Below are 27371 nucleotides of genomic sequence, written 5' to 3'. Positions count from 1 at the left end.
AGGTGCAGCAGGCCTGCTGTTGGGGTGTGGCTGTGGCTTGCAGGACCACTTGCTCCACTTGGCTCGTATTGAAATGGTGATCAATATTTAATTATTGATCAGATATTGATATCCATTAATATTAATTATTGATCAGATATTGATATTGATCAACGTTAATTATTGATCAGAGAACTGACATTCCTAAGTGAACAGCACACTTTCCTGTACATGAATAGCATATGTCTATATCTGCATACCTGGATGCGCACCCATTTCTTCTTTCCCCCCCCCCCCCCCATCTCCTTTCACCTATATTTCTTCCTCAGGCTTCACATTCCACACCTCTTCGATCCTTATCTGCTTTGACCACCTATTTGTCTATCAAATCACCCTCACCTGCATCCACCTATCACTTGCCAGGTTTCGTCCCACCCCTTCCTCTCTTCCAGCTTCCTCGCCTACTACGATCAGTCTGAAGACCCAGGTTGGATCCTTGACCATGGTGCTTAACTGTACAGAGTTTGTACGTTTTCCCTGTGACCTGCGTATATTTTTCTCCGAGATGTTCGGTTTCCTCCCACATTCCAAAGACATTCAGGTTTGTAGATTAATTGGCTTGGTATAAATGTAAAAAAACTTGTTCCTAGTATGTGTCGGATAGTGTTAAAGTGTGGGGGATCGCTGGTTGGCACGGATTGGTGGGCTGGAGGGCCTGTTTCCACGCTGTCACTTTAAACTAAACTAAAGTTCCTTGTGTTCAGAGAAATTGCATCTGCACTCTGCTGTGAAAAATAAAACTAAGCAATGTGAAAGAGAACTATTAAATTGTGTTAAACGTCTTTGTACTAAACTGCCCTGCTGATGTGAAGTTCCTATTCCCTCCAGCAATGCCACCAAAAGTGGTATAATTTCATGCACAATGTTTTGATTAAAAAAGTTAGGTCACAGCTATTTTATTTTATAAATTGAGTGCTTTGTTATACCAAGCTTTCTTTGATTTTGACAGCTATCTAGTTTGCCCCAATATAACCGTGCTACATTTGAGTGTTAGTTGCATCTGGAACAGGTCAGAAAGACAGCTTTCTAATCCACAATAATCCTTACAATCTTCACATGCATCCTAGATTTAAATACAAACCGTGGATAGGAATGGGAACTATAATGATTGTAAATAACTTATAATTAACATTAAAAACGCGTTTAACCAAGGTACTTTAAAGGCACGTTAAATTACTTTCCTTTACTTACAGGGGAGGCATGGTGGCACAGCGATAGAGTTGCTGCCTTACAGCGACCCGGGTTCGATCCTGACTACAGGTGCTGTCTGTATGGAGTTTGCACACTCTCCCTGTGACCTGCGTTGGTTTTCTCCGGGTGCTCCGGTTTTACCCCACACTCCAAAGACGTACAGGTTTGTCGGTTAATTGGCTTGGTAAAATGGTAAATTGCCCCTGGTGTGTGTGTGTAGGATAGTGTGCGAGGATTGCTAGTCGGCACGGACTTGGTGGGCCGAAGGGCCTGTTTTCGCGCTGTATCTCTAAGCTAAACTAATGCCATTGTGCAAGCAAATATGTTTATATCATTCCAGTCTCCAGTAATAAGAATCACAATAACTTACTTTCTTTGGAGACTAGATTTTACTCTTTGATGTCCACAATGTGCATTTTTCTGCACATCATAGTTTTGGGAACCATTTCCTCAATTAGTTTTTCTTTTTAATATGACTGAGTTCAAGCTGAAATTGTCATTAAAAATATACATGATGGAAAATCTCTAAGTTGCTGTACTGGGAGATGTAATGCAACCGTCTATATCAATCTAATTGTCCACTATATTCTAATACCACCGGAACCACATAAATACAAACATTTGAATTAAAATATGTTAACCTCCCAATTATTCAAGCCTGCCTTGTCATTCAATAAGTCCATGTTTACCTATTTATTTATTTATTTATTTATTTATAACTGTAAAGCACTTTAAACAACTGCAGTTGCCACAAAGTGCTGTACATGAGAACTCATGAACAAAAAGCTATTACAAACAATTAAAAACCATTAAAAACCGTAAAACGAAGGACTATAAAAAACACACTAAAAATTAAAAGACATTAAAAGCACTAAAAACAGGAGCAATGCCTCAGCCAGTGTCGAAAGCCAAAGAATAAAAATGTGTTTTTAGGGAGGATTTGAAGATGGGCAGTGAGGGGGCCTGTCTGATGTGCAGCGGCAAGGTGTTCCAGAGTGCTGGAGCAGCAACAGAAAAGGCTCTATCCCCTCTGAGCTTCCGCTTAGACCTTGGTACCTCAAGGAGCAGCTGATCAGCTGACCTGAGGCACCGGGCAGGAGCATATAGGTGGAGCAGCTCAGAGAGGTAAGGCGGGGCGAGCCCATTCAACGATTTAAAAACAAATAAAATAATTTTGAAATGAACTCGAAAGTGCACCGGGAGCCAGTGAAGGGAGGCCAAAATTGGCGTAATGTGCTCCCTCTTTCGAGTTCCGGTCAAAAGGCGAGCGGCAGCATTTTGAACAAGCTGGAGACGAGCCAATGAAGCTCGTGCGACTCCAGAGTAGAGTGCGTTACAGTAATCCAGCCTAGATGTAATAAAGGCATGGATTACTGTTTCAAAATGCTGCCGCTCGAGAATGGGCTTCACCTTTGCCAGCTTCCTTAGGTGAAAGAAGCTGGACTTAACCACCGCGCCTATTTGTTTATCTAGTTTAAAATCACCGTCCATCCTAAAACCCAGGTTCAAAACGGTTGGCTTTACAGACAATGCCAGTGGACCCAAGTCAACAAAGGGAGGTTCACGGCAGCCATTGGGGCCAAACAAAATCACCTCTGTCTTCTCTTCATTAAGTCCCAGAAAGTTTAAGGCCATCCAGGACTTAATGTCCTCAAGACAAGACAGAAGTGATTTTAGAGAATAGTCGTCTTCTTTCCTGAGTGGCATATATAACTGGCTATCATCTGCATAAAAGTGAAAGGAGATGCCATGCCTTCTTAAAATTGAGCCCAGAGGAAGTAGGTATAAAGAGAAGAGCAGGGGCCCTAAAATTGAGCCCTGTGGAACCCCATATACCAAGGGAGTGGAGGAGGATTCAAAGCCAGCAAGGCTTACATGCATGGTTCTGTCTGCCAGATAGGACCTGAACCATCCCAGGGCACTGCCACAAATGCCCACTTGGTGCTGTAATCGGGAAATTAAAATTCCATGGTCCACTGTATCGAAGGCGGCAGATAGGTCCAGCAAGACAAGAACCACATAATTACCAGAGTCGTTTGCCAGGAGGATGTCGTTGAAGACCCTTAGCAGAGCCGACTCTGTGCTATGCATAGCCTTGAATTCAGACTAGAAAACCTCCCGAATATTGTGCTCATCCAGGAAGAGTTTCAGCTGAGCATAAACTACCTTCTCCATGATCTTAGAGATAAAAGGCAACTTGGAGATCGGCCTAAAATTGGCCAGATCAGTTTGATCCAGGCCTGGTTTCTTAAGTAGTGGTTGCACTACAGCATGTTTAAAATTTATGGGGACAACCCCAGAACACAAGCTACTGTTTATGATGGCGAGAACCGACTGCCCTATACTCGGGAAAACCTCTTTAAAAAGAAGAGGGACAGCATCACAGGGGGAACCCGACGGCTTAATATGCCTAACCACATCCTCTAGACCCGACAATGTCAGAGGCACAAACTTATCAAATGCCACCAGGCATGGGGCCGGAACAGAGGGGTCAGAGGCAGGAGCTGAGATGAGAGCCCTTATAGAAACAACCTTATTGATAAAGAAGTGCAGGAAGTCATTGCACAATTCGGACGATGCTTCCAAGCAAACAGGCTGTGGGGCATTTAAAACAGAATCAATAGTTTTGAATAATACACGTGGGTCGTGACGCTTAGACACTATTATATTAGACAGGTAATATCTTTTTGCCTCTTTAACAGTATTTTGGTAGTTTCGCCAGCTGTCCTTTAGGATTTGCGATGAAACCTGCAGCCTGTCCTTCTTCCACTTCCAATTCCCCATGAAAGACAAAGTGCAGGAGCAACTCAACAGGTCAGGCAGTATCTCTGGAGTAAAGGAATAGGTGACATTTCAGGTCAGAACCCTTCTTCAGACTGAAAGATGAATTGGGGGAGAGGGGTGGGGCATAGAAAACTGGGGGTGAGAAAAGACCCCGCCCCTCCTCCACCTCTATCTTTCAGTCTGAAGAAGGGTTCCAACCTGAAACATCACCTATTCCTTTTCCCCAGAGATGCTGCCTGACCCGCTGAGTTACTCCATCATTTGTGTCTATCTTCGGTATAAACCAGCATCTGCAGTTCCTTCCTACACATATCCAATTCCCCATGCCTGGTTAGATAGCTCCCCTTTGCTTATCTAACTCAAGAATCTAACACAGCCTTAAAAATATTGAAAGACTATCTTCACTGTCCTTTGAGGAAGAGAAATTTAAATCCTCAGTTTCAGCCCTGCCTTAAACGAGCTACCCATTATTTTTAAAGTTCCTCCTTGGTCTAGATTCTCTCATCCTCTTCATCCTATCTAGAGCTATCACTGGTCTAAACTCCAATAGATACGGGTTTAGTCTGTCCAACCTATCCTCATAAGGTATCAGTCTACTCAATCTCCTTCCAATGCATTCATGTACATTTAAAAAAAAGAGACCAACTCTATACATATTCCAGTTGCAGTTTCACCAATGTTCTATGTAACGAATACTGTATCATCCTACCTTTGCCTTCAATTCCCCTTGCAATAAACAATAACATTCCATTAGCTTTTCTAGTTACTTACAGTTTGCATGCTAGCCTTTCGTGAATCGTGGACTCAGCCACCTCTGCATATCAACTCGGAAATGTCTTAATATTTAGATGATGCAAACTTTTTTTTTCCCCACCAATACGAATAATTTCATATTTTCCTGTTATTCTTCTTTTGCCAATACTTTGTGCATCCATTTAACGTACCTATATCCTCTGTAACCTACAGGTTTATGATTGTCCTTGAGACTCTTGAAAGGCGCCCATAAATAACATTTATTATTATTATTATTATTGTCATGTATGGAGTATCAGAGGGACCACGGTATAGCCTCCAGTGCTGCAGGAGGCGTACCCGGGACACAGAGGTGGTCGGGCGAGGAGAGGGATGTCAGGTATCGGGCCTGCAGCAACCTGGGGCTCACCTGGATACCAGCACTTCTAACATGTGGACTTTGTACTTTTTCTTTGTAAACGGCGCCAAAATATAGCGACTGTGCATTTGTGGGTTGTGCAAAAAGACTTTCTCTGTGCTGTGCATATGTGACACTCGAGAACATTTGAACCATTGGGCCCCCTCATTTACAAACGTTACAGAAGTCGGGATCACAGCATTGATTCTTGTGGCCCAACAACTATTACATTTGCCAACCAGGAAAATATCCATTTATGCCTTCCATCTGTTTCCTGTGTCAGCCAATCTTCCATCCACGACAATATGCTTAACTCCTGTACCATGAGCTTATATTTTCCACAGTAACCTCTGATGCAGTCACTTCAAGTGCCTCTGGAAATCTAAATATAGAACATTCACTGGTTCACCTTTATCCAATGCACATGTTGCTTCTTTGCAGAATGTGAATAAATTGGTCAGGCAGGATTGCCCTTACATAACAGTTCGATTACTCTGCCTGAATACCATGAGGATTCCCAACCACCTTGCTTTAGCATTTTTCATTAAAAACTTCAAAATTTGTCAGTGGAGAGGCAGTAGTGTCAAAGAGAGAGAGACACAGCACGGAAACAGGCCCATCAGCCCACTGAATGCACTGATCATTAACCATCCATGTACAGTAAATCCCATTACTTTTATTCTCTCCACATGCTCATCAACTTTTCCCAGATTCTATCACACTGCACACAAGATGCCAATTAACCTCCCAACCTACATGTCTTGGGGATGTGGGAGGAAACCGGAGCACCTGGAGGAAACAACACAAGACTACAGGGAGAACAATTAACCTACCAACCTGTGCATTTTTTGGGATGTGTGAGGTATTTTTTCAGTGTCTTATATGTCTGCTGTAATAGTCATAAGGTCATAAGGGATAGGAGTAGAATTAGGCCATTTGGCCCATTAAGACTACACCACCATTCAACTGATCTACCTCTCCCTAACCCCATTCTCCTGCATTCTCCCCATAACCTCTGAGACCTGGTGTAGTCCAGGTGTATAGGAGAGCAGGTATTACTGCTGTTTGGTAGACCATAGGTGTCATATTGGATATTTCTATCTTCACTTATCCATTCCTTCAACTGACCAAAGCCTGTGCTTACACATTGAAGTTCATAGCAACTATCAAACTTCTTGTCTGCCTTTGCTAAGAGGTGACTGTAAAGCCATAGTTCAAGGCCCACAAGATCAATGTAGGGAAATGGCAGTGATGTAAAAGGTTTGCCAGAAGTGGATAATATTGAATGGCAGAAACAGACACGAGGAGCCAAATTGCCTACATCTGCTTCCATTTCTTGTAATTCTGCAAGTGGAAATGGCACTCCAGCGTGTATCCCTCAGGCACTCCACTTAATAAATGCCTCAACCCAATCATCTTAATGAGAATCACAGTTTCCTTCCTGCTACTTCCTTCCCTTCGTATGATTTAGATGTTCAACTTCTGCAGCTGCCTTTCCTTACGAATCTTATCAAAGACTTCCTGAATATCTATGTTAATCAGTAGGGAATAAGAATACTATATAAAATCAGGCACAAATTGCTCAATATTTCTTCTCGCCATTAACACAAGGGTTGGAAAAGTACCCCAAAAGCTACGTGCTTCTTGAAATTGATATTCCAGCTTCTACTGTGATAAAATCTACAGCTTGGGTGTTTGAAAGGAAGGTGGATCTCCTTACATCATGATTTCTTAGATATTTGCATTATTACATCAAAATATTTGTGATCATAGTATCTACTTTTAATAAAGAGACAATTTTCCTTCTAATTATTAACATAATAGAAACAATTTTCAATAAAAGGCTCCACAGCAGCAGAGTTGCTGCCTTACAGAGACCCAGGTTCAATTCTGACAATGGGTGCTGTCTGTATGGAATTTGTATATATTCCTTGTGACCGCGTAGGTTTCCTCCAGGCGTTTCCTCCCACATACCAAAGATGTGCAGGTTTATAGGTTAATTAGTTTCTGTACATTGTCCCTAGTGTGTAGGATAGACTAGAGCACGGATGATTGCTGACTCAGTGGGCCGAAGGGCCCATTTCCACCTTGTACCTCCAAACTAAACATAAACTAAACTAAGACTATTGAAGGTACACAAAAATGCTGGAGAAACTCAGCGGGTGCAGCAGCATCTATGGAACGAAGGAAATAGGCAACGTTTCGGGCCGAAACGTTGCCGATTTCCTTCGCTCCATAGATGCTGCTGCACCCGCTGAGTTTCTCCAGCATTTTTGTGTACCTTCGATTTTCCAGCATCTGCAGTTCCTTCTTAAACACTAAGACTATTGAAGTACTTTTTTTCCCCTTAAAATTAAAAAATTCTATGATTGTTTGTCGTTATAAGCAGAAACCATCCAGCATCTAATGATTAATTTCAATGATTGTTGGCAGTTTACAAAACCCAGCAAGCAAAGGTAAATGCCAGAAAACGCACAAAATGTGGTCCTTAGAGCTCCTAAACCCATCCTGAATCAGTAGCAAACAAATTCCAAAACAGTTTTACTTTGATTATCTTGGATATTTGATTGGATTGTACTAATGGTTGTGAAGGGAAACAAAAGCAATCAGCTGCTCCTGGGTAAGTAAGTCTGGGCTAAGCTGAGTAACAGATGCTCGTACATCTGCCACTTTGTTCCACTGGTGGACACAACGTGCAGGCAACAGCAGTGCCTAAACATGCTGAGGAAACCACCTCTGTGATCCCAAGCCAAGCAGACCAGGCATTAGCTTGGAATCTTGAATGGGAAATTCTGACTTGGAATTGAGGGAAAAGTAGTATTTCACATTATGTCAACATTATAATTTTTATTCACTTTATTGCCAAGATATTTTTAACCATTAGATATTATGAAGTTTAAAAAATATATTCAATCATGGATGTTTAAAATTGTTTTTAAATGTTTCCAAGCTTTAAATGGAGAGGGAGCCACAACCTTGGCTTTGTCTAAGAAGGATCTGCAAATGCTGGTTTAAACCGAAGATAGACACAAAGGTGGAGTAACTCAGCGGCTCAGACAGCATCTCTGGAGAAAAGGAATAGGTGACGTTTCGGGTTGAGTCTGAAGAAGTGTCTCGACTAGAAACGTCACCTGTTCCTTTTCTCCAGAGAAGCTGTCTGACCCGCTGAGTTACTCCAGCTTGTTGTGTTCACCTTGGCTTCTGTTAGAGTACTTTAGGTTATTCTGCGACCTTAGTTTAAAGTACACAACATCCGACTGGAGTCACCATTCCCAGGGACAAATAGTCATTGGGTCTGGTCCAGATACACAAGAACCTCCTGACCCCACAGAGAATGCTGAACATACCTCAGTCTTTTACAGATGGAAGTATCATCAAGGATGCCTGACACCCTGGCCATTCTCTTCACCCTTTTTACTGAGTGAGTACTAATCAAGAATTAGGCTTGATACTAACCCTTCAACTTCACCGAGCTGGGAGAAGATGCCTTATCAAGCCTAATTCTTGATTAGTACAAGTGTCAGAGGTTATGGGGAGAAGGCAGGAGAATGGGGTTAGGAGGGAAAGATAGATCAGCCATTATTGAATGGAAGACTAGACTTGATGGGCCAAATGGTCTAATTCTACTCCTATCCCTTATGACCTCATCCAGTCAATTTCATTGCACTAACAAGTAACCAACAAACACAAACAACACCAAATCACAATCCGTGATATCCTCACCAGATTCATAAAATTCTCATCATTATCAATTACTTCAGACCAATGTTTTAACACTTGCCTTGAGCATAGGCACATCCCAGTGTTTTTGACCCATGTGAACTGCTAACCCCATTCTACAGCACTATATAAATGAGTTAAACTTTAATTAAAAAATACAATTACAGACTAGTCTGAAGAAGGGTCTCGATCCGAAACGTCACCCGTTCCTTCTCTCCAGAGATGCTGCCTGTCCCACTGAGATACACCAGCTTTTTGCAGTATCCACAATTACAATTATCCTATCATGTTCTCCAGTGTAGTCACAATGAAATTAGAAGCAAAACTCATCCTGATCAATTTCTCCACATAATGCAGCTTGGGTTTTAATATCTCTAGAGAACATGAATTATCTTTCTCCCTCAAGAGGGCTGCAACAGTCTCCCTCCCCCCACCCCCCGGCATCCACAGTTGACTAATGCCTGTTCTATTTCTTTGACTGTAGCAAAACATCCAGCTGCCTATCAAAACTCAACATTAAACAGTAATAAGCCCACACTTTTTCTGCCTATTCATACCCTATCCACGTGGAGGAATTTAAAAAAATAATGACTTTTCAAAGTTATTTCTTATTATTGGAATTAAACATGATTCAATTAAAAGGACACAAAGTGCTGGAGTAACTCAGCAGGTCAGACGGCATCTCTGGAGAAGATGGATAAGAGGCGTTTCGGGTCAAGATCCTTCTGAGTTTCTCCAGCATTTTGTGTATTAACCAGTATCTGCAGTTCTGTTTTTTTCATGATTCAATCAAATCCTGACATTTTACTACCTCAAGGATGGACGCATCCTGTTTTCTTTCCTATCAATGATAGATTTCCTACTGCATAGAAGGCAATGTCCACCGAAACTGAAGAGGAAATGGAGTGCATAAATGTTACCTGAATTGTTATCTCCCATCGATTCCCTCAGAGGCACACATTACAATGTCTATAATTTTGCTTCAAAATGATTTAATTTACTAATTACCTAAAAAACACTGGAAAAATGCAGGTCAGGCAGCATCTGTGGGAAGAGAAACAGCCAAAATTTCATTCAAAGGATTGTACAAACTGAAACATAGACATCGCTTTGTTCCACAGATGTACCTGACTTGCCGAGTACTTCCAGCATTTTCTGTTTTTATTTTAGATTTCCAGCATCAGCAGTGTATTTTTCAAATCTTTGTTTACCACTTTGCTGTCCCATTAAGTTTCATAGTTATATTTAAGATAATATAACTATAAAATCTATTTTGCAAGTTGCAAATGATAGATGTGTCATTTTTCAAAGGTTCATACAAACTTTACGTCAGTAAAGGGGGCAAGCAAAATTACTTCACATTTTCCTGTCCAATCACGCTCAACAAATCTGCGTTTTACAAGCTTGAAAGGATGGTTACATCAGGAAAATGGGATGCAAAAGAAAAACAGCTTCAGCGTTGAACAATATTAAATGCAGGATCAGACTTTGTATATCAATCGTGAATTAATTTTTGGCTGAGAAAGACTCTCTATTATCCTGTGCACAAAGCCAGGATATAGCCTGTACAGGAACTGCTGGGATTTGTATCTCCCTGTTGCAGCTGTGCTGATTGTGCAAAAGTTTGAAGAAATTCACACCAAGTACAATGGATCTGTTTTGATTATTAAGTCTTGGCTCTATTTACAAAAAAACCTAAAAATAATTGAAAAACAAATGACTCAACATGATTTGTCAGTTTCTTAGTTGTGTCCCCACCCTAGAACTCACTGTAAAAGCCAAACACAAATTTGATTCCTGAAATGGAGGGGGAATGGGAGACATTGCCCTAAAAGGACAGATCAAGCAGCATGGGTCATTTCTTCCATACTCAAGAGAATATAAGGGGTATGACACAAAGAAGACACACGCGGGTCAGACAGCATCTCTAGAGAAAAGGAATGGGTGATGTTTTGGATAGAGACTTGGATCTTCAAAAGAAGGGTCTTGGTCCAAAACGTCACCTATTCCTTTTCTCCAGAGTTGCTGTCTGACCCACTGGGTTACTCCAGCTTTTTGTGTCTATCTTCGATTTAAACCAGCATCTGCAGTTCCTTCCTACATAATATGAGGTGTTCTCATTCTAACATAGAAACTCTTATGGATATTACAGTCTGATGATTCCAGCATTTTCACTTATCTGCCAGGTGTTTTTCTTTTATTTAAAGATTTTTGAATAAAATAAATATCTAGGGTTCTGGAGAACAGGCAGGATACTGGAGTTGAGGCCACTACTGATGCTCCAATTTTCTATGATTGTATCATCCTGTATATATGCAGGCAGTCCCCAGATTACACAAGGTTCTGTTCCTGAGAACAGTCTGTAAATCAGGAGGAAACAATTTCAAGAGGATCAATCAGTACTGTTTATCTACTGCTCTCCCTATCTGTAGTTTCTCTATATCAGAGTTAGAATGGCCTGGTTATTTTTGATGTACCTAAGGTATCAGTGGATATTAACATTGTTAGGTAAGTATTTTGCAAGTGTCAAAAGGAGAGATTTGACTTGTCAGTTTCCAAAGCAAATTGCATTTGTGGCCTCCCACTGTGCATCAGCAGATGCATTCCTGAAGACAACATTTCTAATTATTGCAAGGAGATTACATGTAAACTGAATGTCCTTTGAATTAACTAACTGTTACCCTATAGTGTAATTTCTCAAGATGCTTGTATTTTGGTAACTAACATTTCAGTCTTGAAAAATACGTTAAAAAACTCCATTACTGTAGTCATGTCTTCCACAACCGAGGAGTCCCATACACCAAATACTATAAAGTCAGTCATTATTTCTTCACTGAAAAAATCTGTAATGCAATTTTTATTATGAACAAAACTATCATATAAACTCTAATATAAATAATATAAACATCTCATCGACTGTAACTAAATCTAAATTTTGATGGCACAAATTTTAGTTCACATATTATAAATCAAGAGTTAGCATCCAGAATATAAATGATCCGCAATGATTTGCAATGTTAAAACTTTCTTAACATTGCAAATTAGATTGCTTTCCAATACCAAATATTTCTTGCTGATTCACAAATTTATTCCCCACTTAAAAATCTGCACTCAGATGGTATAACAAAGAGGATCTGCATCTGTTGCCCTGGTTTTAATGAAGCATACTTTAGAACAAAGGATCACAAGGAATAGAAGCAGAAGGACATTATTTTGCCTCATACGCCTGTTCCACTATTTAATAAGAATATGGATGATATTTTCCCTCAGCACCAATTTCCTTCATGGACTCGTATTCCTCCATTTGCTTAGAATTTTGCCCATTTCAATGCTGAGTCCTTAATTTTCATTCTTCTAAACTCGAGAAAACATCCTTAGGCTGCTAATCTCTCTATACAAGACTAAACCATAATCCCCAGAATCAATCTGGACAACATTTACTGCACTCTCGAATTAGCACAGTATATCCTTCCTTGTATACAGAGACCAGACCTATACACAATGCTCCAGATGGTGTGGAGTTAGACCTCTACTCTTGTACTCCATTCCTCCAGGAATAAGGCAAGTGTACTGTATGCCTTCCTAATTACTTGCTGAAACGTGTTAGCTTTGAGATTGGTGTAAAGGACATTCATGTCCCTCCAAATACAAATGCTTTTCAATGTGTCACCACTTAAAAAATACTCTGTTTTTTAAATTTAATACCAAAGTGGTGACCTCATTTTTTCCCCTACTCTTGTCCATTCCATTAGGTTGCCTAAATCCCTGAAGTCTCTCAGCAGCCTCCTCATGCAGCACTAATACGTGTAGCACACTGATTTCACCGTTAGCACTCAAGATAGCAGATTTAATCGCCTGCGAGTCTGAATGAGCAATTACATGACATTGTTGCTGAGACTCTTACAAGGCGACCAAGCTACATTTTCTTAACATATCCTCTCGAACTGATTGACACAAAGTGCTGGAGTAACTCAGCGGGCAGGCAGCTTCTCTGGAGAGAAGGATTGGGTGATGTTTCACGTCGAGACTCTTCTTCACGAATAGATTGATGTTTTGTAGCGTGGTTCCTTGAGCAATTGGGGGAGGCAGGGAAAATGTTTTGAGTTAGAGCCCTTCTTCCCCTTCTCCTGAAATATCCTCTTACAAAGGTTTTTTGCCTCCCGATTCTTTCTTCGTGTTCTCATTTGTCCTCTGGAGCCCACAGGATCACAGTAAAGTAATCCATGGTGGAAATGAAAGCAATTCTGATCACCATCTGGACACATGAAAACAAGTTGTGGCAGCAATCTTTTGCCTCCAACAAAAGTTGCATGTGAAGGGCATGTAACCCGTGTTAAAAGCTGCTTTCTTTCACAGGGCTAATTACTTCTAATGGGATGTGTATGAAACAATCTTTAACAATGTTAAAGACTTAACATAGACACAAAATGCTGGAGTAACTCAGAGGAACAGGCAGCATCTCTGGAGAGAATGAATGGGTGGTGTCAGAGAGAGGAAAACCAGAGATATGGAAGGGTACAAAGTGCATGTAAGGTGTGAAAAGGACAGATCAAAGCAGACAATGGTCATAGAGCTGGAGAGCAGGAGAAATTAAGAGGGGGAGCAGTGAAAGAGGGCAGAACTTTCAAGAACAAGCAAACTCCACACAGTTGGCATCGGAGGTCAGGATTGAACTTGGGTTGCTGGAAATGCTGCAAAATCTTCACCAAGTGCACCACCCTGATTAAAAATAAATAACTGCTGCAATGGGGTATGAACCCGTTAGTTCTTTAACCCAGTATATCAACCACTGTTTCTATGGCTCTATGAAATGTTGCAATCCGAAGCATGATTTATATAATTTTTGAGAATATGCAAAAAAAAATGATGGGACCTTTGCTTTTCTCAGTGAATTTATATGGGTCAGATCTAAAAGCATGGGTTATTTGTACTCATCTAGTTGTGATCTTGCTTTCTTACAAGCTATTATTGTTCAAAATAAAAAAAGTTGTTTGTTGAGGAATTAGCAGCATGATCAGTGCCTTGTTCTGAGAACAAAGACTACTTTGTCCATTGAGATGCTGTCACATAACTAGTGTCTAATATACACAAGCTGTGCATGGATTTCTCTACATTCCCTTCATGAAGAAAATATTTTCCAGGCACAAAGATATCTATGTGCAAAATGATTAAATCAAATTGCAAAGTAACAGCACTCAAATCTATAATTTTAATCCTTCCAGGTTGCTGCCCACCACCACAAAAAATATAATAATCTTGTTTTCAGTCATTATGAATTACACAAAATTACACATGAACATCTTCGATGAATTGCAACATCCCATTATGCTTTAAGTGCACTCACTTGGGACTGTTTTAATGTTAACTACTTTAATCAGGATTATTGTTGTTCTGTGGGAGAGAATTAAGTGGGACAGAAATAGACTACAGGGTTTTAGTTGAAGCATTTTTAGCCTGAATGCACCACCTCTAACTTACAGTGTTCCATTAATTATGTGAATGCAGGATGTGCTGAGGTAAAGCATCAGAGGTCCCACTTTACAACTGCATCTTTACAAAAACACTTCATCATAACATCAAAAATGTATGATTTTCTGTTGGCTATTACTGAACATGGTGGCGAGGGTGGACGGCACAGCGGTAGAGTTACTGCCTTGCAGCGCTTACAGTGCCAGAGACCCGGGTTCAATCGGAGTGGAGGAGGAGCCATCTTGGGGAACGGCTGCTAACCAGCAGCCGTCCGTTTAATTCTTTTTTTTTTTCAGTTTTTAGTTAGTTTTGTTCGTCGTTTTTTCGGAGAAATGGACTTCTTATTGTGGGGGGAAGGAGGTAACCTTACTTCTAGGTCCCTACCTGGTCGGGAGGCAGCTTTTTCTCTGGGCTGCCCGTCGACCCGTCCTCGTGGCCTACCAGCGGGATTGGAGCGCCGTTTCCTGGTGGGGACAGCCCAGCACCTCGGCTTCGGTGGCGGCACAGCGCTGGAGCGCCATGGCGGAGCGGAGCGGGCGATGCCTTGCCTGGGTCGCCGCGCTGGAGCTCCGGTGAGCTGGACCGCCGAGAGCAACACCGAGAGCAACGGGCTGCCGGTCTGCGGAGCGGAGCGGTCGGCGCCGACATTAACATCGGGAGCCTGGGAGCTCCAACTCGGTGCGTCCTTGTCGGCTTCAGAAGCCGACAATCCCCTGCTAGGAAGCGGCCGTTCCAGGTGGCCCAGCCGCTGTGAGGACTCTCCCGACGCCGGGGCAAGACCACCTGGCTAGAACGGCCAGGATAGGCCTGACTTTTGGGAGAACTGGGGTTGGGGACTGGACTTTTGTGCCTTCCCCCACAGTGGTAACCACTGTGGGGGGATGATTTTTCTGTGTGTAAGGTACTTTGTTAGTCTGTGTCCAAGATGGCTGTCGGAAGGGAGAGTGGACGCTGGCGCGCTTTAGCTGCCGCTGCTCTCTCTTCACATTGTGTTTTTTTGGATTTTTTGATTTTGTGTCTTTGGAGCGATTTCTATCTTTAATTTGTGTATTGATGATGTCCTTATTATTTATTTTTCTCCGACTATATGTTTTTTTTCTCTTCTGTTTAATCTTTGTAAGGTGACCTTGAGATTTGAAAGGCGCCCGAAAATAAAATTTATTATTATTATTATTAATCCCGACTAAGGGGGCTGTACCTTTGCTTTTCTCAGTGAATTTATATGGGTCAGATGGGTGACCTGCGTGGATTTTCTCCGATTCCTTCCCACACTCCAAAGACGTACAGGTTTGAGGGCTAATTTGCTTGGTATGAATATAAATTGTCCCTGATGTCTGTGTAGGATAGCATTGATGTGCGGGGATCGCTGGTCGGTGTGTACTCGGAGGGCCGAAGGGCCTGTTTCCGCACTGTATCTCTAAGCTAACTAAACTAAATTAGAATTGTCAGTGTAGATTACTTCAGTAATGCTGGAAGCACATATGATTTTTCTTATTGTAGATTCTGAAAACTGTGATGTTCACATAAATAAACAGACCATTGAAACAAATGATGTTACTTTACAGTTATGAATTATTAAAAACAATATTTCACACAAACAACACAAAGGTCGGTGAATTATTTGTTCACAGAAACATAAGAAAACAAGAATGAGCCACTCCGCCCTTCAGGCTTGTGCCGTCATTCAATATAATCATGGCTGATCAGCTCCAGGCTTTGTGTTCTTCTGTGCCAGTCCTCAATTTCCTGATCTTTCGAAGCTTTACCTACTTACTCTGAAAATCTGCCTAATGGTCTAGCCCCTACAACACACCGAGGTAAATAATTAGCTATTTATCACCATCTGCATAAATATGTCCCTACTCTCCAGAGCTTTAAATAACTGCTTCCAAATTACGAATGAGATATAAACTTCAATCAATTTTTCTGCATGCAGCTTACAACAAATCAGGTAGTTGTGCCTTACCACTGAATGGGTTAAATGAATGGCCAGACCAAGATCCCAATCAGCAAAAGAACTGTCTGCATTTGAAGATCTCAAAAAGTCATCAATACCGTGCAAAACAAATTACAGTGCATCTTTTATCAGTATTTCCTTTAATCCCAATGACGATAGTTTACACAAACTGAATGCAATTGACTTCCTGCCACAATGAGGACAATTAAGGATGTTGGGAACTGCTTGCATGTTTTGTATTGCCCTTCCTTTATGGCTGATGGTGGGAATTCCATAACCACAGAAAGTTCAATTTCTTATTTGGGCACATATTATTCATCAAAAAAGATTATCAATCATCATAAGAGTTAACAACTATTAAGAAACGGCACATTTAACAAGGGGGTCTACAACATTATTGCCATCACTAAGACATGGCTACAGGGCAGATAGGACCAGCAACTCAATACCACAGGGTACAGAATTTTTAGGCAAGACAACAAGATAAAAATGGCAGGAGGTTCATAAAGCATTGCATTACCTCAGTTTTGAGAGATGATATCCGAGAAAGCTCCTCAACGAGGCCACACGGGCAGAGATTTGAAACTAAAAGAGTGTTATCATTTTGCTACAGGTATCAACAGGCAGAAGAATGTATGTAGGCAAACAGAGTTACATTAAAAGTAGGGCCACCATATTGGAAAGTTTCATTTTCCAGAATATTAACTGGGATTGACGTTGTTAAAGCTCAGAGGGGACAGAATTATTGAGACACGTTCAGAGAAGCTTATTGATGCAGAATGTGGATGGACCAACAAGGGAAGGAGCATTACTGCACCTTATCTTGGGAATGCAGTTACTGAAATGGAGGGAGTGTCTGTGTTGGAACATTTTGGAGATAGCGACTAGAACTTGTATATTTTAAAGTGGTCATGGAAAAGGATAGGGATGGACTAGTTTCGTTAACATTAAGGAGGCTCTGACAAAGATAGATTTGCTGCATGGGCTTGCAGGAAGTCTACATCTGCATGATGGGAACCATTCAAAGAAGAACATGTAGAAGAGTTCAAGGCCAGCACTTTCCTTTAAGAGCAAAAGCCAGGGTTAACAGGTATAAGGAACAATAGAGATGTCGAGGGGTATTGAGGGCTGATAAAAGAAAAAAGGAAACGTGTGTCAAGCATCAGGGATTAATGAAGAGGGAAGCTGTGTAGGGAAGCAGCTAAAAGAAAGTAGGAATGCTACAAAGGGTCACGGAAAATCACTGACAGAAAGGTTGAAGATAAATGTGAAGATTCAATACGTAGATTGGGCTTCAGTAAGACCAGTGACAAGGTCCCACATGGGAGGCTGGTTCAAAAGATTACAGCTCATGGGATGTAGGACAAGTTGGCAAACTGGATCTAAAGTTGGCTTGGCATTAGAAGCCCACGAGTGATGGTAGAGGGTTGTTTTTGCCTCTGCTAGTGGTGTCCAGAAGGATCAGTGCTATTTATAATAAACATGAATATGGAATTAGGCGGCAAAAACTGTAAGTTCACGGATGTCAAAAATCGGTAGAGTTGTTGATACCGTGGAAGCAGTCTTAAGCTGCAGAAAGATACGGATGTGTTGGGGAAATGAACTGAAAAAAAGGTAAATGGAGATTATGCCAATGAGGCTAGAACATACATTGTGAATGGTTGGGTCATTAGGAGTATTATTGAGGAACTAAAGGACTTTGGTGTACAAGTCCATAGATCATTGAAAGAGGTAACACAGGTAGATAACGTAGTTAGGAAAGCATTTGGGTTATTGGACATAATTGGGGCACTGGATTCAGAAGTAGTGAGGTTTTGCTCCAACTCCAAAAAACCTTAGTCAAACCTCAGTCAGAGTGCTGCATGCAGTCCAGGTCACTGTCCCATAGGAAAGATGTGGCAGCTCCAGAGAGGAGATTCACCAGGACATTGCCTGGGATGGAGGAGATCAGTTATGAGGAGTGATTGGAGAAGCTAGGTCTGGAGCAGAGGAGGTTAAAAATGGGACATGATAGAGATATTTAAAATTATGAGGGATATACATAGAGTAGACTGCAGGAAACATTTCACCTTTCAGAGGTAGCTAAAACCAGAGGACTTCGATTTAAGGGAAGGAAGAGGGTTCTGGGAGGGGGTAGGGAGGAGATTTAAAGATGATATGATAAGCACCCTCCAATATACATTCTGCTCCAGATAGTACTAGAAGCTAGGTTGCTGATGGCATTTAAGAAGTGTCGAAATGTACCGTTTAATTCCTTAGGCATAAAAGGCTGAAAAAATACCGAATGGTGTCTGCTGATCAGTGTGGATGTTGTGAGATTCCATGATGCAGAATGCTTGTGATCAACCCTAGCCAAGTCATTCACATCTGTTAATCACTTTTGCAGCATCTATGAATATATTGGCATTGGTTTATTATTGTCACATATACCGAGATATTGTGAAAAGCAATTAAATCAGATAATACCATACATTACTACAATCAAGCCATCCACAAATACAACAGGCAAATGGAAAAACACCAGACTTTAGAATATACAGTAGTTTTTCATCATTTTAGCATCGTTACAGAGAATTAAATGTCACTGTTCACAATTGAAATCCCAGATAAGAATAATAATAAGATGAAATTATAATACAGAAGGATAATTTGTAATGTCAGAATGAACATTTGAGGTTAGCTTTTTCTCTGCACATGCTGCTTGACCTGCTGAGTATCCCCACAATTTACTGTTTTTAACTCTTGATCTCTCACTCTTTGAAATGAATAAACCTCTTAATAGACTTATCAAAAGAGAACACATGAGAACTGTTTACACTGAAATTCTACTCGCAGTACCAGGTAATCTCGGTCACACATGGACATATTATGGCGCACATTGAAAATCAGACTCTCGAGCAAATGGTAGCAGAGATCAAACTGAAATTGAACAGCAGATTTCTATGTATAAACAGTATAGTTAAAAGAAATAGTAGCAGTACAGAGGAGACATAAAACAGGAAACATATGAAAGGGTGTTTTGCAAGGAAAGATAAGTGTACTATAAATATTGAGGAACTAAAAGTTAAAGTCAGGGCGGCACCCCTTTTGGTACTTTAAGATCCCTGATTGTAGGCGTCACACGCACTTTAAGTTTATATATTTTTTAATCTGAATAAAAAGCAGCAAAAAAGATTGTGACAATGCACTGTGACAAAGTTTGTGACAGTTCCACTGATACGGACAATTCATAAAAACACAAAAGTAATTTAAGATTACTACATTTAAATTGAGATTTACTTCATTGAAATTCAGACATTTTCAGTTTTCTTCTAGGCAGCGCAAATGACCATGACATCAAGAACCCTCGCCAGCAGATAGGCATTTAAGGTTACAAGCTCCATGGACCTCAGAAAACAGTCAACTCATTGCACAATGAATTTCAGTTTGCAAAATGCAGCATCTTAGAAACATAGAAAATAGGTGCAGGAGTAGGCCATGCGGCCCTTCGAGCCAGCACTGCCACTCAATATGATTATGGCTGATCATCCAAAATCAGTACCCCACTCCTGCTTTCTCCCCATATCCCTTGATTCCATTAGCCCGAAGAGCTATATCTATCTCTCTTTTTTTTTTCTTCTTTTTTTTTCTCTCTTCTCTCTTAAAAACATCCAATGAATTGGCCTCCACTGCCTTCTGGACAGAGAATTCCACAGATTCAATGTCTTGTACACAGTCTACTCTCATACTTGAGATAAGGACTATCCCAGCGTTTAAGAAACAGCTAGACAGGTACATGGATAGAACAGGATGGAGGGATATGGGCCAAACACAGGCAGGTGGGACTAGCGTAGCTGGGACATGTTGGTCGGTGTGGGCAAGGTGGGCCGATGGGTCTGTTTCCACGCTGTATTACTCTATGACTCTAAGCTCATTGAGAATATGCTGAGGTTAAATTCGCTTCAACGACAACTGGCCCTCAGCCAGCAGCAATAAGTTTCCAGAAATGCATCCAAAAATGATTATGTTACGTCTAAGCACGGCAACTACATACCTGGGTGGCAATGTACCTATTCCAACATTTCACCAGCAGTTTGACAGCATCCACAACACTTAACTGCGGCTGAACAGCAGCACCCCTCAACATCACAACACTATGAGTAAATCACTCAATGTCATCACGTCAACTGCTTTGACAACGAGTTCCTACCACATTTGTTAAGCAGATTTACCCTTACTGCTTGAACTGGAATAACTTTGCAACAAAATATGTAGGAAGGAACTGTAGATGCTGATTTAAACTGAAGATAGACACAGAATGCTGGAGTAATTCAGCGGGACAGGCAGCATCTCTGGAGAGAAGGAACGGGTGACGGGTCTCGACCTGAATCTTCGCCCATTCCTGTCCCACTGAGTTACTCCAGCTTTTTGTGTCAAACTTTGCAACGAGTTATGTTAAGCTGCTTGCGCTGGAATAAGATTGCAATAAATTGTGTTAAGTTATACTTTAAACTCTGCACCCTTTAAAATGCAACAACCTGTACGCAGTCCGCCCGGAGTGTGAGGGCAGACTGTGTAATAGGGACAGTCACAAAATACTGGAGTAACTAACTCAGCGGGACAGGCAGCATCTCCGGAGAGAAGGAATGGGTGACGTTTCGGGTGGAGACCCTTATTCGGGGGCATTGTAAAGGGTACAAGGTTTAGAGTGAAATTTAACATAAGTTCTGGCTGCACAAATTCTCAGCGAGGGGAAGGCGGGGAGACAGCCCGGACTACAGCGGGGCTAAGTAACGGCGCAAAGATCCGCGCTCCGGAGAGAAGCAGCAAATACAGAATCATTCCCCTTCCCCGACCGTGGCCACAGTCACCGTGAAAGTCCGGTCCTGTCCTGTCCGGTCCTGTAGTCGCCCTCACTTACCGTGGGCCAGCACGATGCAGAGCGGCGGCAGCAGCGACACCCCGCCCGCCATCTTCACCCCGCCCGTCACTGGGCATGCGCACTCCGCTCGCGCAGTGTCATGGCAACGGGGTCCAGCGTCATGGCAACGGGGTCCAGCGTCATGGCAACGGGGGTCCAGCACCATGGCAACGGGGGTTCAGCACCATGGCAACGGGGGGTCCAGCTCCATGGCAACGGGGGTCCAGCGCCATGGCAACGGGGAGATGAGGTTCAGCGCCACGGCAAAGGGGATCCAGCTCCATGGCAACGGGGGTCCAGCGCCATGGCAACGGGGGTCCAGCGCCATGGCAACAGGGGTCCAGCGCCATGGCAACGGAGGTCCAGCGCCATGGCAACAGGTTCCAGCGCCATGGCAACGGGGGTCCAGCGCCATGGCAACGGGGTTCAGCTCCATGACAATGGGGAGATGAGGTTCAGCGCCATGGCAACGGGATCCAGCGCCATGGCAACGGGGGTCCAGCGCCATGGCAACGGGGGTCCAGCGCCATGGCAACGGGGGTCCAGCGCCATGGCAACGGGGGTCCAGCGCCATGGCAATGGGGAGATGAGGTTCAGCGCCATGGCAACGGGATCCAGCGCCATGGCAACGGGGGTCCAGCGCCATGGCAACAGGGAGATGAGGTCCAGCGCCATGGCAACAGGGTTCAGCTCCATGGCAATGGGGGGATGATGTTCAGCATCATGGCAATGGGGAGAACAGCGCCATGGCAACCGGGGGATGAGGTCCAGTGCCATGGCTATGGGGAGGTCACCATGGCAACAGGGGGAAACAACGCCATGGTAACGGGGTCCAGTACCATGGCACAGGGTCAGGCGCCATGGCAACAGAGGGGAGAGCATGTGTGGCCTCAAGACCACCAGGGAGAGATGCCCGGTCGGTGGGTGGTCAGGAGCAGAATAACACACAGGATTGATGTACAGGTGGTAATTTGGGTGACGGCCGGGCTCAGGCGAACTCACGGCACACAGGCGGCCCACGTTGTAGAGCTGCCGGAACACAAACAACAAGGAACATCGCAATACAGGAGGTTCTCCTACAATTCAATGGTCGTGATCCTCAGAAACCTTGCTCTATAGAAAATCACATTATACAAACAACTGTGGCAATGGTGACTGGGGGGGCAGAGAGCTTCAGAGCTGTAATAACAGTTATTTTTCTTTCAGAATTTTCAAAACTCAAAGTCTTTTCCGATGGCAGTAAGCTTATTTTTATTCAAATTAAAACTTACAATACTGGAGACACAAGGCATGTGGCCTTGTGAGTTATACGTTCTCAAAAGACAATGGTGTGTGCATACTGCAGGTTTACAAAAATCTCAGAGTGCTGGAGTAACGCAGCAGGTCAGGCAGATCTCTGGGGAACAAGGAGAGGTGACTTTTTGCGTTGGGACACTTCTTCACACTAAAAATACTGACGACTGTACGTTACATTGTTTAACAGAGTATCATTGCACAAGTGTCTACAGAAGCAATTGTTTGTCAAATTCAGTGGCCTCCTGTGGATCAATTGATAACATAGAAAATTGGTGCAGGGGTAGGCCATTCGGCCCTTCGAGCCAACACTGCCATTCAATATGATCATGGCTGATCATCCAGAATCAGTATCCTGTTCCTGCTTTTTCCCCATATCCGTTGATTCTGTTAGCCCTAAGAGCTACCTGTATATCCAACTCGATGCAGCCCGATTATTGCGGGGAGGGTACATGGAAAGTCTTTTTCCCCTAGATTTTTCCCCTGTGACAACTTTTTTCTGCTTGTCAATTTCCCAAGTAACTTTTGAGTGGTTCTCTAATGTCTGATTAAATTTACAGTATAACAAATTCAATCTGGTGTTCCCTAATTCATCACTCACATTATATTCAGTTTGTGTTGTGGAAACAGCAGAACCATGTGTGCTGGCTCACTATGTGTGCTGACCAATGTATCATTTATACTTGTCCCACCTGCCTGCATTTAGCCTTCTAAAATTATCCTATCCTTGTACCCGTCCAATTGTCTTTTAAACATTGTGGTAGTACCTGCTTCAACTCTCTCCTCTGGCAGCTCGTTCCATATACCCACCTGTGTGAAAAAATTGCTCCTTAGGTTCCTATTCAATCTTTCCCTTCTCATCTTAAACTTACGTCCTCTGGTTCCTGATTCCTCTACTCTGGGTTAAAGACTCAGTGTATTCATCCTATCTATTCCCCTCATTATCTTATAGACCTCTTCACCCCTCATTATCATGCGTTCCAAGGAATAAAGTCCCAGCCTGCTCAACCTCTCCCTGTAGTTCAGGCCCTCGAGTCCTGGCAACATCCTTGTAAATCTTCTCTGCACCCTTTCCAGCTTAACAACATATTTCCTATGACAGGGTGACCAAAACAGAACACAATACTCCAAATGTGGCCTCACCAATGTCCTGGGTTTCCTCTAGGTGCTCTGGTTTCCTCCTACATCCCAAAGACGTGCTGGTTTGCAGGTTAATTGGTCTCTATAAATTTCACCTCGTGCGTGGGAGATGAACGCAACAATGGGATAACATAGAACGAGTGCGAACGGGTGGTCGATGGCCAGCGGTGGGCCGAAATCCCCGTTTCCATGCTGTATCTCTAAACTAAACCAAACTAAATTTAAGCACAACTCAGTTTTAATGACCGGACCCGGAAGGGGATCAGGAAACCTACAATGATTCAGTAATAAGCAAGGGAGGCAGATGCTTCTGCATCCACAGATGTGATTTCAGTATGTTGTAAGCATGGTGTCAGTGACTGTAGGGTTACCTGACAGGGACAGGTGGTTCACCATAGATTGTGCTATTCACCACGAGAAAGAGGGAAGAGACACTGCTGCCAGATTATACAATTGTAAAGAGATTACAACGAAGGAACTCAAAGTCAGTAATCTTCAGATTATTCCATGTGCCAAGTGCCAGCAAATACTGAAATAGAATGGGATAAATGAATACACAGAGACACAAGCAGCTGCAGATGCTGGAATCTTGAGCAATACACAAAGTGCTGGAGGAACTCAACAGGTCGGGCAGCATCTGTGGAGGGAATGGACAGGTGGCATTTTGGGTCAGGACCCTTCTTCAAGCTGATTGCAGTAGGGGGGAGAAATCTGGAAAAGAGAAGTCAGACCAGGGCAAAGCCCGGTAAGCGATAGGTGGATACAAGTGAGGGGGTTTGATTGGTAATAGAGCTACTATGCTCTATTAGAATCCACACAAGACTGAAGCACAGGTTCTGTGCATAACTAGGAAAGTTAACGGAGTGTTCTTGTTTATGGCTGGGAGATTGAATGACAAAATTTGGAAGGTAATGCTTCAGTATTCCAGGCCCAGTCATCATCAGCTGCTCTCTTTACAAGATTAGTTATGAGGATATTTGAAGATGATTGCACAAAATTCAATTCCACTCCTCAGATAACAAAGCAGTCAATGTTTGTCTGCAAATGGAGGCATCTCCTGCAGATGCAGTCATCCTGTCCAGAAGATGCTTCTCAGGATTGCCACATTATGCAAGGCACACTGTAGGTGGGACTGAGCTCACTAGACATGCTTGCAGTTTAGAAAGTAATGTCATATGCTAGTGGGTAGAGAAATAGGAGGACAGATGAATGTGGTTAAATGGATGGTATAGGAGGGAAAGCTTTGGATTTCTCGATGACTGGGACCTTTTCTGGGAAAGACAGGACATGTCAAGGATGGGTTGTTACATATGAACTAGGATGGCTATAATATTCTTGTGAGGGAGTTTGCTGCTGCTTTAGGTTAAACAAATTTGGCAGGGAATAGGGACAGAGAGTCGAAGTATTGTTAGGAAAAGTGCAATCACATGTAAAAGGAAAACTAAATTAGACCAGCAGGCTGAGCTGACATGGATGAGTGTGATAAGGCATGTGGGAGGAATGCAAGGTTAACGTGCAACTATTTTAATATACAAGGCATATGACTAGTAGGGCGGCTGAACAAATAATTTCATTGCTCCCTTTTGTATATGACAAACTAATCAGAATCTCAATGAAACTTTAAAATCTGAAATAGAAAGAATGCTGGAAACATACAGCTGGTCAAGAGCATCTATGGAAACAGAGAGTTAACATTTTAGGATCTGAATGTTTATCCATTTCCCTTTCTACGGATGCTACCTGACTGTCCAAGTGTTTCCAGTTTAGACTGAAGACGAGTCCCGATCCGAAACATCATCTGTCAAAGCTCTCCACAGATGTTCTCTGACCCAAGTTCCTCCAGCAGTTTGTAGTTTTGCTCAAATTCCAGCATCTGCAATTTCTTGTGCCTCTCTGATATTTTAGAATATTCAAGGTTTCAAGGTCAGTTTATTGTCACATGTACCAATTAAGTGAAATTTGAGTTACTCTCTGAATACAAGGACGCACCTAGAGTTCTTCACCATTCAGTTAATGTCAGTGATGAAACACATTGTCGTTGAGTCTGACGTAGAACATATTATCCTACCTATCCTACTCCAATTATCCTACTGATCTTACCTTCTTCCACTACATCCTGCAGTCTTGCCATCAATCTTTACCGTTGCCACTGCCCAGTCCATCACAGGTACTGAGGTTCAGTAAAACGTTTTGTATTGCATGCTACCCAATTTGATCAGATTATACCAGTCAAAACTGCAATCAAGCCAAACTCAAGTACAATGGGTAGAATAAAGGGAAAGAAAGATACGAGTGCCGAATAAGGTTTTCAACATTAGAATCACAGTCGTACAGCATGAAAACAGGTCCTTCAGCACAGCTTTCCCATGCCATCTAGATGAGTCTCATCTCCCCACATTTGGCCCATATCCGGCCTAAACATTCCTATCCATGTACCTGTCCAAATGTTGTTTAAACATTAATATAGGACTTGCCTCAACTATCTCCTCTGGCAGCTCGTTCCTTATACCCACCACCCTCTGATTGAAAAAGATGCTGCCCCTCAGGTTCCCATTAAATGCTTTCTCTCTCACGGTAAACCTATTTCCCCTGGTTCTTGATTCCAAAGTGTCACAGAAGAAAAGTGTAAAGTTTGCAGTTCTGGCACTGTCAATGATGAAACACAACCCCCCACCTACCACCCCGACCCCCCCCCCCCCACACCCCCACCCCCTCCCCAACCCCCACAGAGTTGTGTTGAGAACATAAATTAGAGTAAAGTTTGTATACATTTTCAGAATTAAATCCTGAAGTTAGCGACATTCCAGGATAAACAAGGAGAGGAAGATAAACAATAAATTGCAGCTGGACGTGCTTTATCAAATTAGTAGTTAGACAGGACAACAATAACAAGTACGGGATAATAAATCAGTTAAATGGATCAAAGTGCACACCACGTCCAAAGACCTAACTGAAGTCAATCTGAAAAAGGAATGGGTCATTCCGAATAAATGAGCAGAAGGTCCAGAAGCTTGAAAGTGCGCACCACCAGACTCAGGAACAGCTTCTTCCCCTCCGTTATCAGCCTTCTGAATAGTCCCTCCATCAGCTAGTGTACTGCCCGATTCACCTCTACCCTAATGTGTGCGCTGGACTTTGTCTATGGTATTCATGCACTGCAATGCTAAGAACTATATTCTGCACTCTGTATCTTCCCCTTTGCTCTACTTATAGTAATTGAGTTTGACTTGATTGTATTTACGTATATGGTATATCAGATATGTTTGGATGGCACACAGAACAAAGTTTTTCACTGTACCTCGGAATGTGACAACAATAAACTTAAATCTAGTTCGGAGTTGTGACAACTCTCGCTGCAACATGATGTTTTCTTCAGCCCTGTCTGCAAAGAGTAACAACGTGCTGAACCAGCCTAATCACTGCTAGAAACTCATCCGAACCACTCAGCATTTGCTGATAGAATTCTGATGCCCTATAATGCAAACCTTGTGGCAGATTGCACACTGCCACCCTCTAGTGGCAGATATATTCATGAGCGCTGGTGACGCAAGAGACTGCAGATGCTGTAATTCGGAGCAAAATACAAATTGCTGGAACAATGCGGAGAGTCCTGATGCAGGGTCTCGACACGAAAACGTCAACCATCCCTATGCTTGAGGCACATTAGCCACCCTCCAGTCATCCGGCACCTCACCCGTGTCTAATGATGAGTTGAAAGAACCAAGTGA

At 42.6% G+C, this 27371-nt stretch overlaps 1 protein-coding gene across 1 annotated transcript in view; it reads right to left on the bottom strand.

Annotated features, from left to right (window-relative positions):
• Nucleotides 1–21312, bottom strand: part of jam3 (junctional adhesion molecule 3) — a 42134-nt gene extending 20822 nt beyond the window's left edge. The window contains exon 1 of the mRNA XM_033049468.1: nucleotides 21211–21312. Within this exon, the coding sequence (XP_032905359.1) occupies nucleotides 21211–21262 (52 nt within the window). The 5' untranslated portion in view covers nucleotides 21263–21312. The remainder of the gene's footprint in view (nucleotides 1–21210) is intronic.
• Nucleotides 21313–27371: the final 6059 nt, after the last annotated feature.

The sequence above is a fragment of the Amblyraja radiata genome, chromosome 33 (assembly GCF_010909765.2).
Source record: "Amblyraja radiata isolate CabotCenter1 chromosome 33, sAmbRad1.1.pri, whole genome shotgun sequence".
NCBI classification, from domain to species: domain Eukaryota; kingdom Metazoa; phylum Chordata; class Chondrichthyes; order Rajiformes; family Rajidae; genus Amblyraja; species Amblyraja radiata.
Note: the sequence above shows the minus strand (reverse complement) of the source record. Positions and strands in the feature narration are given on the sequence as shown.